Genomic DNA, 20,253 nt, shown 5'->3' with positions numbered 1-20,253 from the left:
AAATAATTAGAAAAACATCACTGTAACCAAATTTTATGATAATGATGCACTCTTTTATTGATATTTCATCAACATCATCAGCTGTACTGTAGGCCTTAACTTGGGAACATGTCACCGACCCCAATTTCTCTTAATGTAGCAGGTCTGACCCAAAGGTATCATCAAGCAAAAAAAAACATGCTTATCGGTATGGACCGTAAAACGACCGTGTTTTGCACCGATCCCGTACATAGTTTGAAGTAAGATATACACAGACTTGTCAATAATAAAGCGTTAATTTACAGGATATTGTACCAGCTAACTTGCCATTTATCTGTTTCAGTACAGTGTGTGGCGTGTTTCTTGTCCTGATGGTGTTGTCGACCTTGTTCGATGTTGTTTACTCTCGAAGACAGAAACAGTCTAACGAGACGGTGCCGTACGAGAAAGATGTTTCTGTAGAGAGTAAATACCGTGTCAACGGGGACATAGAAAAACCTTCAAAACCCAAACAACCAGGTATATATTGGGACACGCATGTCCTGGTAATTTAACAGAGATAACATACATATGTTTTACAAACAATTACACGTCTTTTTAAACGAAACAGAAAACCTTTATTGGTGTATTTTCGAACTCTTAAATGACATTTTTATATTATTCCTTTCCTGATGTAATTATATTTTGTGATGTTCATCTGTTGTTTCCCTATTTGTAGGCGTGTTAGCGAGACTTGCCATGGCGTTTTCTGTGTTCACTAATGGCCGGAAGTTGATGAGCACAGGACAGCCAGGTGGCGCTCTTGGCGCCGTCAATGGAATTCGATTCCTCAGTATTTCCTGGGTTGTTCTAGGACATTCGTTTTCTTTCGGCATGCAAGAAATGCGTAAGTAACGTGTGACGATAGAAAAAAACGATGTTAAATGATCTATAGTTGATTGTATATGACATGCAATGTCACCTGATGGTATTTTCTTTTGATACATGCTGATGATTTGTTATATCGCGTGGTTATGTCTTGTTATGTGACGTAATGATGTTTTGCTATATGTAACGTGATAAATTTATTTTCTGTCGAGTGATGATTTTTTTATGTAACGTGAGGATATATCGATATCTAAGTTGATTTATAATGTTATTCTTTTCGTTATGGTGTATCTGTAAATTGACTGTTATTGTAAATACTATATATAAAAGTATTCCTTTATCTTGCTTATATTTCAGAAAACCCGGTATTCACTGCTGACTTCTTAGGCAACTGGTCTTCGATGGTTTTAGCCAATGGTCTCCTCTCTGTCGATTCATTCTTCACTCTCAGGTACATCTGTAATTATACGGAAATTACATTCTACCTTACACATTCATCTACGAAAGACATCTAAACATTATACTTTTTACTTACATGCAAATACCGATCGATAGACCGGTATATTGATATTACAAACGGTTGTTGTATCGGTGTATTTGTATTTGTTTAATGGACAAGTGTATTTCATTGCAGCGGACTATTGGTATCCTACCTGTTCATGAAGGAGATGAAGAGAGAGAAGGGGCGTATCAACTGGTTCATGTTCTATTTCCACCGCTTCTGGAGGTGAGTATCAACTGGTTTATGTTCTACTTCCACCGCTTCTGGAGGTGAGTATCAACTGGTTCATGATCTACTTCCATAGGTTCTGGAGGTGAGTATCAACTGCTTCATGTTCTATTTCCACCGTTTCTGGAGGTGAGTATCAACTGGTTCATGTTCTATTTCCACCGTTTCAGGAGGTAAGTATCAACTGGTTCATGTTCTACTTCCATAGGTTCTGGAGGTGAGTATCAACTGCTTCATGTTCTATTTCCACCGTTTCAGGAGGTGAGTATCAACTGGTTCATGTTCTATATCTACGTTCCTGGAGGTCAGTATTAACTGGTTCATGTACTATTCAGAAAAAACACCCTGGAGACGAGTATCAACTGATTCATGTTCTATTTCTACAGCTACTGGAGGTGAGTAGAAACTGGTTCAGGTTCTATTATCACCGTTTCTGGAGATCAGTTTCAACTGGTTCATGTTCTATTTCTATGTTTATTGAGTTCAGTATCAACTGGGTCATGTTCTGTATATATTGTCACCGTGTCGATTGTTTTGAATCATTGTTCATTGTTGTGAATCACTGTTGGATTCTTGTGAATTACTGTTCATTGTTGTGAATCACTGTTCATTGTTGTGAATCGCTGTTGGATTGTTGTGAATCACTGTTCATTGTTGTGAATCAAGGTTTTTTGTTGCGAATAACTGTTTATTGTTGTGAATCACTGTTCTTTGTTTTGAATAACTGTTCTTTTTTGTGAATCACTGTTCATTGTTGTGAATCACTGTTCAATGATGTGAATCACTGTTCATTGTTGTGAATCACTGTTTATTTTGTTGAATCAATGTTCTTTGTTGTGAATCACTGATCATTGTTGTGAATCACTGTTCATTGTTGTGAATCACGGTTCATTGTTGTGAATAACTGTTCTTTGTAGTGAATCACTGTTCATTGTTGTGAATCAGTGTTCAATGTTGTGAATCACTGTTGGATTCTTGTGAATCACTGTTCTTTGTTGTGAATCACTGTTCATTGTTGTGAATCACTGTTCAATGTTGTGAATCACTGTTCATTGTTGTGAATCACGGTTCATTGTTGTGAATAACTGTTCTTTGTAGTGAATCACTGTTCATTGTTGTGAATCAGTGTTCAATGTTGTGAATCACTGTTGGATTCTTGTGAATCACTGTTCTTTGTTGTGAATCACTGTTCATTGTTGTGAATCACTGTTGGATTGTTGTGAATCACTGTTTATTGTTGTGAATCACTGTTCATTGTTGTTAATCACAGTTCATTGTTGTGAATCACTGTTCTTTGTTGTAAATCACAGTTCATTGTTGTAAATCACTGTTATGTGTTGCGAATCACTGTTCTTAGTTGTAAATCGCTGTTGATTGTTGTGAATCACTGTTCATTGTTGTGAATCACTGTTCTTTGTTGTGAATTACTGTTGAATTGTTGTGAATCACTGTTCATTGTTGTGAATCAATGTTCATTGTTGTGAATCACTGTTCATTGTTTTGAATCACTGTTCTTTGTTGTGAATCACTGTTTATTGTTGTGAATCACTGTTCATTGTTGTTCACTACTGTTCTTTGTTGTGAATCACTGTTTATTGTTGTGAATCACTGTTTTTTGTTGTCTATCACTGTTCATTGTTGTGAATCACTGTTGGATTGTTGTGAATCACTGTTCATTGTTGTGAATCACTGTTCATTGTTGTGAATCAATGTTCTTTGTTGTCAATCACTGTTCATTGTTGTGAATCACTGTTCATTGTTATGAATCACTGTTCATTGTTGTCAATCACAGTTCATTGTTGTGAATCACTGTTGTATTGTGGTGAATCACTGTTGAATTGTTGTGAACCACTGTTCATTGTTGTGAATCACTGTTCTTTGTTGTAAATCACTGTTCATTGTTGTAAATCACTGTTATGTGTTGCGAATCACTGTTCTTTGTTGTGAATCACTGTTGGATTGTTGTGAATCAGTGTTCATTGTTGTGAATCACTGTTCATTGTTTTGAATCACTGTTCATTGTTGTGAATCACTGTACATTGTTGTGAATCCCTGTTCATTGTTGTGAATCACTGTTCATTGTTTTGAATCACTGTTCATTGTTGTGAATCACTGTACATTGTTGTGAATCCCTGTTCATTGTTGTGAATCACTGTTCATTGTTGCTGTTCATTGTTATGAATCACTGTTCATTGTTGTGAACCAATGTTCTTTGTTGTCAATCACTGTTCATTGTTGTGAATGACTGTTCATTGTTATGAATCACTGTTCATTGTTGTCAATCACAGTTCATTGTTGTGAATCACTGTTGTATTGTGGTGAATCACTGTTGAATTGTTGTGAACCACTGTTCATTGTTGTGAATCACTGTTCATTATTGTGAATCAGTGTTCATTGTTGTGAATCACTGTTCATTGTTGTTGATCACTGTTCTTTGTTGTGAATCACTGTTCATTGCTGTGAATCACTGTTCTTTGTTGTGAATTACTGTTGGATTGTTGTGAATCACAATTTTTTGTTGTGAATCACTGTTCATTGTTGTGAATTACTGTTCATTGTTATGAATCACTGTTCATTGTTGTGAATCACTGTACATTGTTGTGAATCCCTGTTCATTGTTGTGAATCACTGTTCTTTGTTGTGAATCCCTGTTTGATTGTTGTGAATCACTGTTCATTGTTGTGAATTACTGTTCATTGTTATGAATCACTGTTCATTGTTGTCAATCACAGTTCATTGTTGTGAATCACTGTTGGATTGTACTGTTCATTGTTGTGAATCACTGTTGGATTGTGGTGAATCTCTGTTGAATTGTTGTGAACCACTGTTCATTGTTGTGAATCACTGTTCATTGTTATGAATCACTGTTCATTGTTGTGAACCAATGTTCTTTGTTGTCAATCACTGTTCATTGTTGTGAATGACTGTTCATTGTTATGAATCACTGTTCATTGTTGTGAATCACTGTTTTTTGTTGTCAATCACAGTTCATTGTTGTGAATCACTGTTGTATTGTGGTGAATCACTGTTGAATTGTTGTGAACCACTGTTCATTGTTGTGAATCACTGTTCATTGCTGTGAATCACTGTTCTTTGTTGTGAATTACTGTTGGATTGTTGTGAATCACTTTTGGATTGTTGTGAATCACTGTTCATTGTTGTGAATCACAGTTCATTGTTGTGAATCACTGTTGTATTGTGGTGAATCACTGTTGAATTGTTGTGAACCACTGTTCATTGTTGTGAATCACTGTTCATTGCTGTGAATCACTGTTCTTTGTTGTGAATTACTGTTGGATTGTTGTGAATCACTGTTGGATTGTTGTGATTCACTGTTCATTGTTGTGAATCACTGTTTATTGTTGTGAATCACTGTTTATTTTGTTGAATCAATGTTCTTTGTTGTGAATCACTGATCATTGTTGTGAATCACTGTTCATTGTTGTGGATCACTGTTCATTGTTGTGAATCACTGTTGGATTGTGGTGAATCACTGTTGAATTGTTGTGAACCACTGTTCATTGTTGTGAATCACTGTTCTTTGTTGTGAATTACTGTTGAATCACTGTTCATTGTTATGAATCACTGTTCATTGTTGTGAACCAATGTTCTTTGTTGTCAATCACTGTTCATTGTTGTGAATTACTGTTGGATTGTTGTGAATCTTTGTTCATTGTTGTGAATCACTGTTCAGTGTTATGAATCCCTGTTCATTGTTGTGAATCACTGTTCATTGTTGCTGTTCATTGTTATGAATCACTGTTCATTGTTGTCAATCACAGTTCATTGTTGTGAATCACTGTTGGATTGTACTGTTCATTGTTGTGAATCACTGTTGGATTGTTGTCAATCACTGTTTATTGTTGTCAATCACAGTTCCTTGTTGTGAATCACTGTTTATTGTTGTCAATTACTGTTCATTGTTGTGAATCACTGTTGAATTGTTGTGAATCACTGTTCATTGTTGTGAATTACTGTTCATTGTTATGAATCACTGTTCATTGTTGTGAATCACTGTTGGATTGTTGTCAATCACTGTTTATTGTTGTCAATCACAGTTCATTGTTGTGAATCACTGTTTATTGTTGTGAATCACTGTTTTTTGTTGTCTATCACTGTTCATTGTTGGGAATCACTGTTGGATTGTTGTGAATCACTGTTCATTGTTGTGAATCACTGTTCAGTGTTGTGAATCCCTGTTCATTGTTGTGAATCACTGTTCTTTGTTGTGAATCACTGTTGATTGTTGTGAATCACTGTTTTTTGTTGTCTATCACTGTTCATTGTTGTGAATCACTGTTGGATTGTTGTGAATCACTGTTCATTGTTGTGAATCACTGTTCATTGTTGTGAATCACTGTTCATTGTTGTGAATCACTGTTCATTGTTGTGAATCACTGTTCATTGTTGTGAAACACTGTTCTTTGTTGTGAATCACTGTTCATTGATGTGAATCACTGTTCTTTGTTGTGAATCACTGTTCATTGTTGTGAATCAATGGATATTGTAGTAAATCACTGTTGGATTGTTGTCAATCACTGATCGACTGTTTTAAATCGCTGTTGGAATGTTGTGAATCACTGTTGTATTGATGTTGATCACTGTTCATTGTGTAAATTATGTGATGTGTACTGTGTTCATTGTGTGATGTTTACTGTATATATTATGTGACGTTTTTGTGTACATTATGTGATGTTTACTGTGTACATTAAGTGTTGTGTACTGTGTATATTATGTGATGTTCACTATGTTTATTATGTGATGTTCACTATGTACATTATGTGATGTTCATTTTGTTTATTATGTGCTGTATACTGAGTACATTTTGTGGTGTTTACTGTGTATATCATGTGCTGTATACTGAGTACATTATGTGAAGTTTAATGTGTCCATTGTGTGATGTTCACTATGTACAATATGTAGTGTTCACTGTGTACATTATGTGATGTTCACTGTCTACATTATCTGCTGTTTACTGTATATATTATGTGATGTTTTTGTGTACATTATGTTGTGTTTACTGTGTACAATATGTGATATTAACTATGCACATTGTGTGATATTTACTGTGTACATTATGTGGTGTTTACTGTGTCCATTGTGTAATGTTGTCTGTGTACTTTGTGTGATGTTTACTGTGTACATTTTGTGATGTTTTCTGTGTACATTGTGTGATGTTTACTGTGTACATTTTGTGATGTTTACTATGGACATTGTGTTATGTTTACTGTGTACATTGTGTGATGTATACTGTGTACATTGTGTGATGTATACTGAGTACAATATGTGATGTTTACTATGGACATTGTGTTATGTTTACTGTGTACATTATGTGATGTTCAATGTCTACATTATCTGCTGTATACTGAGTACAATATGTGATGTTTACTGTGTACATTGTGTGATGTATACTGTGTATATCATGTGGTGTTCACTGTGTACATTATGTGAACTGTCCTGTGGACATGATGTGATGTTTTCTGTGTACATTGTGTGATTTTTCCTGTGTACATTGTGTGATGTTTACTGTGTACATTTAGTGATGTTCACTGTGTATACAATGTATTATGTGCGGTATACTGAGTACAGTGTGTGGTGTTTACTGTGAACATTATGTGATGTGTACTGTGTACAGTGTGTGGTGTTTACTGTCTACATTATCTGCTGTTTACTGTGTATATTATGTGATATTAACTGTGTATATTATGTGATGTTTTTGTGTACATTATGGTGTGTTTACTGTGTACAATATGTGCTGTATACTGTGAATATTCAGTGATGTTCACTCTGTATATTATGTGATGTTTACTGTGTGCATTGTGTGATTTAAATTATATGATGTTTTCTTTGCACATTGTGTGATGTTTACTGTGTCCATTGTGTAATGTTGTCTGTGTACATTGTGTGATGTTTACAGTGTACATTTTGTGATGTTTTCTGTGTACTTTATGTGATGTTTTCTGTGTACGTTGTATTGTGTATACTGTGTACATTGTGTGATGTGTACTGTGTACATTGTGTGACGTAAATCATATGTTGTTTTCTGTGTACATTGTGTGATGTTTACTGTGTCCATTGTGTGATACTTACTGTGTCCATTGTGTGATGTTTCCTGTGTACATTGTGTGGTGTTTACTGTGAACATTGTGTGATGTTTTCTGTGTACATTGTATGATGTTTACTGTGTACATTTTGTGATGTAAATTATTTGTTGTTTTCTGTGTACATTGTGTGATGTTTACTGTGTCCATTGTGTAATGTTGTCTGTGTACATTGTGTGTTGTTTACTGTGTACATTTTGTGATGTTTTCTGTGTACTTTGTGTGATGTTTACTGTGAACGTTGTATGGTGTATACTGTGTACATTGTGTGATGTTTACTATGGACATTGTGTTATGTTTACTGTGTACATTGTGTGATGCATACTGTAAATATCATGTGGTGTTCACTTTGTACATTATGTGAACTGTCCTGTGGACATGATGTGATGTTTACTGTGTACATTGTGTTATGTATACTGTGTATATTATGTGCTGTATACTGAGTACATTACGTGGTGTTTACTATGTACATTGTGTGATTTTTTTTCTGTGTACATTGTGTGATGTGTACTGTGTACATTTAGTGATGTTCACTGTGTATACAATGTATTATGTGTGGTATACTGAGTACAGTATGTGGTGCTTACTGTGCACATTTTGTGATATTTACTTTGTACAGTATGTGATGATTACTATGTACATTATTTGGTGTTCACTGTGAACATTATGTGATGTCTACTGTGTACAGTGTGTGGTGTTACTGTCTACATTATCTGCTGTTTACTGTGTATATTCTGTGATGTTCATTCTGTATATTATGTGATGTTTACTGTGTGCATCGTGTGATGATCGCTGTGTAAATCATATTAGGTTTTCTTTGTACATTGTGTGATGTTTACTGTGTCCATTATTGTGTGATGTTTACTGTGTACATCGTGTGATGTAAATTATGTTGTTTTCTGTGTACATTGTATGATGTTTTCTGTGTACATTGTGTGATGTAAATTACGTTGTTTTCTGTGTACATTGTATGATGTTTTCTGTGTACATTGTGTGATGTAAATTACGTTGTTTTCTGTGTACATTGTATGATGTTTTCTGTGTACATTGTGTGATGTTTATTATGTCCATTGTGTGATGTTTACTGTGTACCTTGTGTGATGTAAATTATGTTGTTTTCTGTGTACATTGTATGATGTTTACTGTGTCCATTGTGTGATGTTTACTGTGTACATTGTGTGATGTTTATTGTGTCCATTGTGTGATGTTTACTGTGTACATTGTGTGATGTAAATTATGTTGTTTTCTGTGTACATTGTATGATGTTTTCTGTGTACATTGTGTGATGTTAACTGTGTACATTGTGTGATGTAAATTATTTGTTGTTTTCGTGTACATTGTGTGATGTTTACAGTGTCCATTATGTGATGTTTTCTGTGTACATTGTGTGATGTTTACTGTGTACATTGTGTGATGTTTTCTGTGTACATTGTGTGATGTTTACTGTGTACATTGTGTGATGTTTTCTGTGTACATTTAGTGATGATTTATGCGTACAATGTGTTCTCCTTGTATTGTATGAGACGTTTACTGTTAATATATAATCAAAGTATGTGATGTTCACTTTTAAAATTTAGCGATGTTTATACTGTGAACATGATCAGTTAATATTTTGTTTTATTTATTTGGCTAGACTCACGCCTCCGTACATGTTGATGCTGTTCATCGACATGTCCCTGTTTCGCTACGTCGGAGATGGACCATTTTGGTCCAAAGAGGGTACTGATGGAAAATTTTGCCGAAGTTCATGGTGGACCAATCTTCTGTACATCAACAATGTCGTCAAAACAGACGAGATGGTAGGGTTATTGCAAAACCAAACTCCTTTTAAACCACTGTAATGCAACACTCCAACCCGTATTGGTGGAGATCTTTCGCATCAACAGTTTTGTTTTTTTTATAATGTACATACTTGATAGTAACTGGCATTTGTCAGATGACAAACATGCATAACTCATTATTACAAAAAGTTCAAAACATCAAAATGCTTGTTGTGCCTTCTGCTCAGTGAATACAGATATATATATATATGACCAATAAATTGCGAGGCACTTGTTGACCTGTCAGTGTTCAAATTACATTAAAATCGAATAAAAAAATACCTATTAAATCACTGTACTCCAAACTACATGCACTGATAAACGCAACCACTGTAACTCCAAACACTTGTACATATTCCTGAAACCACTGTAACTCCAAACACTTGTACATATTCCTGAAACCACTGTAACTCCAAACACTTGTACATATTCCTGAAACCACTGTAACTCCAAACACGTGTACATATTCCTGAAACCACTGTAACTCCAAACACTTGTACATATTCCTGAAACCACTGTAACTCCAAACACGTGTACATATTCCTGAAACCACTGTAACTCCAAACACTTGTACATATTCCTGAAACCACTGTAACTCCAAACACGTGTACATATTCCTGAAACCACTGTAACTCCAAACACTTGTACATATTCCTGAAACCACTGTAACTCCAAACACGTGTACATATTCCTGAAACCACTGTAACTCCAAACACTTGTACATATTCCTGAAACCACTGTAACTCCAAACACGTGTACATATTCCTGAAACCACTGTAACTCCAAACACTTGTACATATTCCTGAAACCACTGTAACTCCAAACACGTGTACATATTCCTGAAACCACTGTAACTCCAAACACTTGTACATATTCCTGAAACCACTGTAACTCCAAACACGTGTACATATTCCTGAAACCACTGTAACTCCAAACACTTGTACATATTCCTGAAACCACTGTAACTCCAAACACGTGTACATATTCCTGAAACCACTGTAACTCCAAACACTTGTACATATTCCTGAAACCACTGTAACTCCAAACACTTGTACATATTCCTGAAACCACTGTAACTCCAAACACGTGTACATATTCCTGAAACCACTGTAACTCCAAACACTTGTACATATTCCTGAAACCACTGTAACTCCAAACACTTACACATATTCCTGAAACCACTGTTACTCCAAACACGTGTACATATTCCTGAAACCTCTGTAACTCCAAACACTTGTACATATTCCTGACACCACTGTCACTCCAAACACGTGTACATATTCCTGAAACCACTATAACTCCAAACACTTGTACATCTTCCTGAAACCACTGTAACTCCAAACACTTGTACATATTCCCGAAACAACCACGATAACACTACACTCCAAAACGCTAGCACCGATTAATACTACCACACTAACACTACACTCTTGTACATATTCCTGAAACCACTATAACTCCAAACACGTGTACATATTCCTGAAACTACTGTAACTCCAAACACGTGTACATATTCCTGAAACCACTTTAACTCCAAACACGTGTACATATTCCTGAAACCACTTTAACTCCAAACACGTGTACATATTCCTAAAACCACTATAACTCCAAACACGTATACATATTCCTGAAACCACTGTTACTCCAAACACGTGTACATATTCCTGAAACCTCTGTAACTCCAAACACTTGTACATATTCCTGAAACCACTTTAACTCCAAACACGTGTACATATTCCTGAAACCTCTGTAACTCCAAACACTTGTACATATTCCTGAAACAACCACGATAACACTACACTCCAAAACGCTAGCCCCGATTAATACTACCACACTAACACTACACTCTTGTACATATTCCTGAAACCACTATAACTCCAAACACTTGTACATCTTCCTGAAACCACTGTAACTCCAAACACTTGTACTTATTCCTGAAACCACTGTAACTCCAAACACGCGTACATATTCCTGAAACCACTGTAACTCCAATCCAAACACTTGTACATATTCCTGAAACCACTTTAACTCCAAACACGTGTACATATTCCTGAAACTACTGTAACTCCAAACACTTGTACATATTCCTGAAACAACCACGATAACACTACATTCCAAAACGCTAGCACCGATTAATACTACCACACTAACACTACACTCTTGTACATATTCCTGAAACCACTATAACTCCAAACACGTGTACATATTCCTGAAACTACTGTAACTCCAAACACGTGTACATATTCCTGAAGCCACTGTAACTCCAAACACTTGTACATATTCCTGAATCCACTGTAACTCCAAACACTTGTACATATTCCTGACACCACTGTCACTCCAAACACGTGTACATATTCCTGAAACCACTTTAACTCCAAACACGTGTACATATTCCTGAAACCTCTGTAACTCCAAACACTTGTACATATTCCTGAAACCACTGTAACTCCAATCCAAACACTTGTACATATTCCTGAAACCACTATAACTCCAAACACTTGTACATCTTCCTGAAACCACTGTAACTCCAAACACTTGTACATATTCCTGACACCATTGTGACTCCAAACACGTGTACATATTCCTGAAACCTCTGTAACTCCAAACACTTGTACATATTCCTGACACCACTGTCACTCCAAACACGTGTACATATTCCTGAAACCTCTGTAACTCCAAACACTTGTACATATTCCTGAAACAACCACGATAACACTACATTCCAAAACGCTAGCACCGATTAATACTACCACACTAACACTACACTCTTGTACATATTCCTGAAACCACTATAACTCCAAACACTTGTACATATTCCTGAAACTACTGTAACTCCAAACACTTGTACATATTCCTGAAACCACTGTAACTCCAAACACTTGTACATATTCCTGAAACAACCACGATAACACTACACTCCAAAACGCTAGCACCGATTAATACTACCACACTAACACTACACTCCAAAATACTAACACCAATTAACACTACCACGCTAACACTACAATCCAAAACACTGGCACCAATTAACACTACCACGCTACCACTACACTCCAAAACACTGGCACCGATTAACATTAACACTACACTCCAAAACACTAGCGCCAATTAACACAACCACGATAACACTACACTCCAAAACGCTAGCACCAATTAACACTACACTGTAAAACACTTGCACCAATCAATACAACCACACAAACAATACTCTCAAAAACACATGCACCAATCAATACAACCACGCTAACACTACACTCCAAAACACTGGCACTAATTAACACTAACACGCTTACACTACACTCCAAAACACTGGCACCAATCAATACAATCACACTAACACTACATTCCAAAACACTAGCACCAATTAACACTACCACACTAACACTACACTCCAAAACAGTGACACCAATCAAGACAACCACTGCATTCCAAAACACTAACACCAATTTACTCTAAAACGCTAACACTACATTCCAAAACACTGGCACCAATTAACACAACCACACTGACACTACACTCCAAAACACTGGCACCAATTAACACTACTGCGCTAACACTACACTCCAAAACACTTCCATCAATCAACACAACCACACTAACACTACACTCTAAAACACTGGCACCAATTTACACTACCACGCTACAACTACACTCCAAAACACTGGCACCAATCAACATTAACACTACACTCCAAAACACTAGAGCCAATTAACACAACCACGATAACACTACACTCCAAAACGCTAGCACCAATTAACACTACCACTACACTCCAAAACACTGGCACCTATCAACAAAACCACAATAACGCTTCACTCGAAAACACTGGCACCAATCAACACAACCACACTAACACTACACTCAAAAACACTGGCACTTATCAACACAACCACACTAACACTACACTCCAAAACACTGGCACCAATCAATACAACCATACTAACACTAAACTGCAAAACATTTGCACCAATCAATACAACCACACTAACACTACACTCCAAAACACTGGCACCAATAAATACAACCACACTAACACTACACTCCAAAACACTGGCACCAATTAACACTAACACTACACTCTAAAGCACTGGCACCAATTTACACTACTGCGATAACACTACGCTCAAAAACACTGGCACCAATCAATCAACCACATTAACACGACACTCCAAAACACTTGGACCAATTAACACAACCACGCTTACACTACACTCCAAAACCCTGTCACCAATTAACACTACCACACTAACACTACACTCAAATGCACTGGCACGAATTCAAACAACTGCACGAACACTACACACCGAAACACTGGCACAAATTAACACAACTGCACAATAACACTACACTCCAAAACACTAACACCAATTAACACTACCACGCTAACACTACACTCCAAAACACTAACACCAATTAACACAACCACACTAACCCTACACTCCAAAACACTGGCACCAATTAACACAACCACACTTGCACTACACTCCAAAACACTGGCACCAATCAATACAACCACACTAACACTACAATCAAAATCACTGGCACCAATCAACACAACGACAATAACACTACACTCAAAAACACTGGCACCAATCAACACAACCACACTAACACTCCACTCCAAAACACTGGCACCAATCAACACAACCACACTTACACTGCACTCAAAAACACTGGCACCATTTAACACAACCACGATACCATTATACTCCAATACACTGACACCAATTAACAAAACCACACTAACACTTCACTCCAAAACACTGGCACTGATTAACACTACCACAGTAACACTACACTCCAAAACACTGGCACCAATTAATACAACCACAATAACACTACACTCCAAAACACTAGCACCAATTACCATTACCACGCTAACACTACACTCCAAAACACTGACAACAATTAACACTAACATTACACTCCAAAACTCTGACACCAATTAGCACTAACACTACACTCCAAAACACTAACACCAATTAACACTTCCACAATACCACTACACTCCAAAACACTAAAACCAATCAATACAACCACACTAACACTACAATCAAAAACACTGGCACCAATCAACACAACCATGCTTACACTACACTCAAAAACACTATCACCAATCAATACAATTACACTAACACTACACTCCAAGACACTGGCACCAATCAACACAACCACACTAACACTGCACTCCAAAACACTGGCACCAATCAACACAACCACACTTACACTGCACTCCAAATCACTGGCACCATTTAACTCAACCACGATACCTCTATACTCCAATACACTGACACCAATTAACAAAACCACACTAACACTTCACTCAAAACACTGGCACTGATTTACACTACCACACTAACACTACACTCCAAAACACTGACACCAATCAGGACAACCACTACACTCCAAAACACTAACACCAATTAATACAACCACACTAACACTACAATCCCAAACACTGGCACCAATTAACACTACCACGCTAACACTACACTCCAAAACACTAACACAAATTAACACTACCACGCTACCACTACACTCAAAATCACTAAAACAACCACGCTAACACTACACTCCAAAACACTGGCACCATTTAACACTAACACTACACTCTAAAACACTAACACCAATTAACACAACCACGATACCACTACACTCCAATCCACTGTTATCAAATTACAATTACATTAGAAGAATTGGAGAAAATGTGAAATTCAAATAGAATGGAAAATGTAAACTATGAGAATATTGTATACAATATTTGATTTTAGTGCTTTGGTTGGTCGTGGTACCTAGCCAATGATATGCAGTTTTATGTGGTGAGCCCTCTCCTTCTGGTGCCCCTTTACTTGTAAGTATGATGTGAGCTCTCTCCTTCTGGTGCCCCTTTACTTGTAAGTATGATGTGAGCTCTCTCCTTCTGGTGACTCTTTACTTGTAAGTATGATGTGAGCTCTCTCCTTCTGGTGACTCTTTACTTGTAAGTATGATGTGAGCTCTCTCCTTCTGGTGACTCTTTACTTGTAAGTATGATGTGAGCTCTCTCCTTCTGGTGACTCTTTACTTGTAAGTATGATGTGAGCTCTCTCCTTCTGGTGACTCTTTACTTGTAAGTATGATGTGAGCTCTCTCCTTCTGGTGACTCTTTACTTGTAAGTATGATGTGAGCTCTCTCCTTCTGGTGACTCTTTACTTGTAAGTATGATGTGAGCTCTCTCCTTCTGGTGCCCTTTTACTTGTAAGTATGATGTGAGCTCTCTCCTTCTGGTGCCCCTTTACTTGTAAGTATGATGTGAGCTCTCTCCTTCTGGTGACTTTTTACTTGTAAGTATGATGTGAGCTCTCTCCTTCTGGTGCCCCTTTACTTGTAAGTATGATGTGAGCTGTCTCCTTCTGGTGCCCCTTTACTTGTAAGTTTGATGTGAGCACTCTCCTTCTGGTGCTCCTTTTACTTGTAAGTATGATGTGAGCCGTCTCCTTCTGGTGACTTTTTACTTGTAAGTATGATGTGAGCTCTCTCCTTCTGGTGCCCCTTTACTTGTAAGTATGATGTGAGCTGTCTCCTTCTGGTGCCCCTTTACTTGTAAGTTTGATGTGAGCACTCTCCTTCTGGTGCTCCTTTTACTTGTAAGTATGATGTGAGCCGTCTCCTTCTGGTGACTTTTTACTTGTAAGTATGATGTTAGCTCTCTCCTTCTGGTGCCCCTTTACTTGTAAGTATGATGTAAACCCTCTCCTTCTGGTGCCCCTTTACTTGTAAGTATGATGTGAGCTCTCTCCTTCTGGTGCCCCTTCACTTGTAAGTATGATGTGAGCTCTCTCCTTCTGGTGACTCTTTACTTGTAAGTATGATGCCAAAACAAGTACTTTACCTTCATAGATATAAACAAATTAACGAACTTGTAGCCTATTTCTGTTACATAAACATGTTTTCATGTTTTGTATCATATTTTTTATTAAAATGTGTCTAAGTCATGTTCATCTTAGAGATTAAAAATTTGATATCCTAATAAAATTTGGAATATCTTAGAATATGTTCCGTTTATCATACTTCGTACTGTTTAACATATATATCTGAGTCAGTAACTGTTTTCCACAAACGTGTCAATTGTCAACATCAAATCATTGATAGCTTTGGTTATACACTCCACATCTGCAGGTGGGGGATCGGGAAAAGAATACACCTGCTGTTACCTACTGCATGTATTGTAGGATGGGTTTTGGTGTCCTCTACTTGGGGACACAAAAACCACCACAATAAATATGCTGCAAGCATTGCGATATTTGGTATCTTTATCTTTCTTTCTATTTCTAACTACCTTTTATTTCACATCTAAATTTTGGCTTTAATGTTGAGCCTTCGCCAAAGGTGAAGAAGGCAATGGGTTCTGTCCCCAGGCCGGAACATACTAAAGTCCTTAAAAATGGTAGTTGGTATTCCCTGCTTAACGTTCAGCATCTAGGGGAGTGGCAACAACTGGTTCACCCGTTGTCAGTATAATATGACCGGACGGAATGCTGTGCTGGGGGCCTTCGCAACACTCATGGAGGCACGTCCTTAAATGACCTTAGATGTTAATAGGACGTTAAACAAAGTAAAACCAAACCAAAACACTCCACATCTCGATCTATTATTAAATTGATCCGACATCAGATATATAGTTTAAGATAACATGTATTGTATTGCGTTTGCTATATATTTTGATAGATTGAAAATTAAAAAGTACTTTGTACTTGGAAGTAACTACAGTTTAAAAGTAGCGGTAATTAAAGTAATGTCATTACAAATTAAGGTTTGATACAAAGAGGCACACCGAAATGGAAATGGTTTGAAATGACATCAATCATACTGACCACTGACCACGATTGCTTTAACATACATATGAGCGATACAGGGCTTGTTGGGGTAAACGTAATCTTCGACGCTAAGCGATCCGAGGCAAATGTTTTGGAGGAGGGGTTTTGACCCAACAGGACAACTCCCACCACGATGGGGACGCCTTGCAGTCATGTCTTTATTTCTCTCTGGCATTTAATTGTACCATTGATATATGATTATGCGGTATTGCAGCTCTAAGAAGATTGGTTTTGTTGTCAACATTCTTGCCCTTTTGGGGATCACCATAGCGACAGGAGTGATTTCCGGTCATTATGGCCTTTTACCTACGATGATGTCAACGGATGCTGCGGCAATGATGTAAATATTGTTGAAGATATTGTAGATTTCATGTCAAATATAATAAACATAATATGTTATAGTCGATACTTGACCAATAGTCTGAACATAACAGTGCAGTAATGGAAGCCTTTTAGAGTCAGGCAAACTTGATCCATGTTTGAATTATTTCGTAATGTCGAAGTAAATTTGTTATTTTGAGACTGATTAGAAATCAAACATGGCCGATGATATTTCTGTTATTAATGTTGCACAAAGCCAATGTTTAATAAAAAGACAATCGTGTAAATGGTTCATGTGTGACGGAGGATATACAATTGATAGCTCTCGAATTTGAAGATGATTTTTTTTTTAATCTCACCAATGTTTTTCTCTTACTTAGTCTTGTTCTTACCAATCTCTAGTCAAATAAAGCTATAGTGGCATCGAATTGGTCGAGACGTGGTCCATTTGTGAAGCAGGTGTTTAGCGAGATGCGATATTGTCAAAAGCATTTGTAATTAAACATTTTATAGAAATTAACCATGCAAGGACCGAAACTTTGAAAAGTGGAAGGAATATCGTTGTTAATTTTGCAGTACCTTTGTGTGGTGCAGCAGTGATTCGTGCAGCTGTTACTAGTTTCGAGTGGAGGGTGTTAAGACGTACACATAATTTGTTTCAGGGCAAAATTCAATCATTACTTCATGGACTACTACATAGTTCCCTGGTGCCGCATGGGGCCCTATATTGTCGGCATCGTAACCGGGTATATCCTGTACCGAACCAACGGCAAGTTCAAAATACCAAAGGTAGGTTCAGAGATAATTGTTTATAGATACCAGTGTCTGGTTCAACTATCAAGCACAAGATACTAAGTATGTGTCTGTTGATAGATGTTCAAGTACCAATCGCCACAGAATCTCCAAGTGGTTCCACTCTTAAAATAAGCCTTTTTACTAAGCAAGACGGGTTTTTTCTATCTGATAGGGAAGAGGTATACTTCGAAACAACAACAAATGTGAATGAAAATAGTCTCTCCATTAGCTTTCTGAAAGCCAAACCAAAATGGAGTCACTTACCATTAATCATTATACTAAAGCTACAGACACGATTTCTTCAGCACAGTTCTGAACCTCATATGTCCAGCTTGCCTGTTGTTGTAGATGATCAACCTAATGATCTGGCTGGGTATGGCAGTGGCTGCCTGCATGGTGGTGTACGGGATAAACGGTCCAGTGACCGGTCACCAGTGGGACAACGGTCTAGCCGCGCTTTATAACGCCGTCCATCGCTCGGTGTGGGGTATGTGTGTCTGCTGGGTAATCTTCGCCTGTGTCACCGGCAATGGAGGTACGTCCTCAGGTCTCAAGTCTATCTGTCATATTCAGCCATTAGTTGCTCTCGGAATGTAACTGTGAAAAATATGCATCGCACCTAATAAATCGTGAGAAAATGAAGCGTCTCTCTCAAAATTTGATGTATTTGAAATATGTAAATATTGACATTTTTAAAGCAAAGCTAATGCAAAATTATATAAATTGAGTGAAAAAGTAGTTTAACTTAATTCGAAACTGTATATGATGGGTAATTAGTTAGATATTATTGCATTTCAAAAATAAAACTTCAATCACATAACTAGCTGTGGGATTATTATATGATACCTTGTATGATGTCATAAAACCGGATCTAGACAGAAATCTTTTGTCGGTTTTGCCGAGTGATTTGACTAACAAAATATTAAAACCTTCTGTCCTAGGTTTCATAAATGACTTCCTCTCGTGGAAGCTGTTCGTCCCGCTCGGAAGACTGAGCTATTGTATCTACCTGACGCACCCCCTTGTGATTTATTACTACCTGAACACATTACGACAACCATTTTATGGCACAACTCTTGGTTTGGTAAGAAAACAGCCCAACAATTAATAAGTTAACTGCCATCAGTACTGCTTTACTAAGTAAACGGCACCATAATTAATCATTTACCTACCACCAATACTGGTATGGTAAGTAAACGGCACAATATTTAATCATTTAACTGCCACCAGTCCTGGTTTGGTAAGTAAACGGCCCCATAATTAATCATTTACCTACCACCAGTACTGGTTTGGTAAGTAAACGGCACCATAATTAATCATTTACCTACCACCAGTACAGGTTTGGTACGTAAACGGCACCATAATTAATCATTTACCTACCATCAGTACTGGTTTGGTAAGTAAACGGCACCATAATTAATCATTTACCTACCACCAGTCCTTGTTTAGTAAGTAAACGGCACCATGATTAATAATTTAACTGTCACAAGTACTGGTTTGGTAAGTAAACGGCACCATAATTAATCATTTATCTACCACCAGTCCTGGTTTGGTAAGTAAACGGCACAATATTCAATCATTTAACTGCCACCAGTCCTGGTTTGGTAAGTAAACGGCACAATAATTAATCATTTACCTACCACCAGTACTGGTTTTATAAGTAAACGGCACCATGATTAATCATTTAAACGCGACAAGTACTGATTTGGTAAATAAACGGCACCATAATTGATCATTTAACTTTTTAACTTTAGCAGAACAAAACAGCTGTATTGTGCAGTGG

The 20,253-nt window shown here is 37.1% G+C and overlaps 1 protein-coding gene across 1 annotated transcript in view; it reads left to right on the top strand.

Annotated features, from left to right (window-relative positions):
• Positions 1 to 19,554, top strand: part of LOC110445864 (nose resistant to fluoxetine protein 6-like) — a gene marked incomplete at its 3' end in the record, with an annotated part of 36,264 nt that extends 16,710 nt beyond the window's left edge. Inside the window, exons 5-14 of the mRNA XM_021490692.1 lie at positions 323 to 498; positions 698 to 865; positions 1,204 to 1,297; positions 1,481 to 1,573; positions 9,311 to 9,476; positions 15,269 to 15,348; positions 17,569 to 17,694; positions 18,338 to 18,464; positions 18,819 to 19,005; positions 19,412 to 19,554. Coding sequence (XP_021346367.1) covers positions 323 to 498; positions 698 to 865; positions 1,204 to 1,297; positions 1,481 to 1,573; positions 9,311 to 9,476; positions 15,269 to 15,348; positions 17,569 to 17,694; positions 18,338 to 18,464; positions 18,819 to 19,005; positions 19,412 to 19,554 — 1,360 coding nt within the window. The remainder of the gene's footprint in view (positions 1 to 322; positions 499 to 697; positions 866 to 1,203; positions 1,298 to 1,480; positions 1,574 to 9,310; positions 9,477 to 15,268; positions 15,349 to 17,568; positions 17,695 to 18,337; positions 18,465 to 18,818; positions 19,006 to 19,411) is intronic.
• Positions 19,555 to 20,253: the final 699 nt, after the last annotated feature.

Source organism: Mizuhopecten yessoensis, unplaced genomic scaffold, assembly GCF_002113885.1.
Source record: "Mizuhopecten yessoensis strain PY_sf001 unplaced genomic scaffold, ASM211388v2 scaffold2395, whole genome shotgun sequence".
Lineage (NCBI taxonomy): Eukaryota > Metazoa > Mollusca > Bivalvia > Pectinida > Pectinidae > Mizuhopecten > Mizuhopecten yessoensis.
The sequence above is the reverse complement of the archived record's forward strand: the minus strand, read 5'-3'. Positions and strand labels throughout refer to the sequence as shown.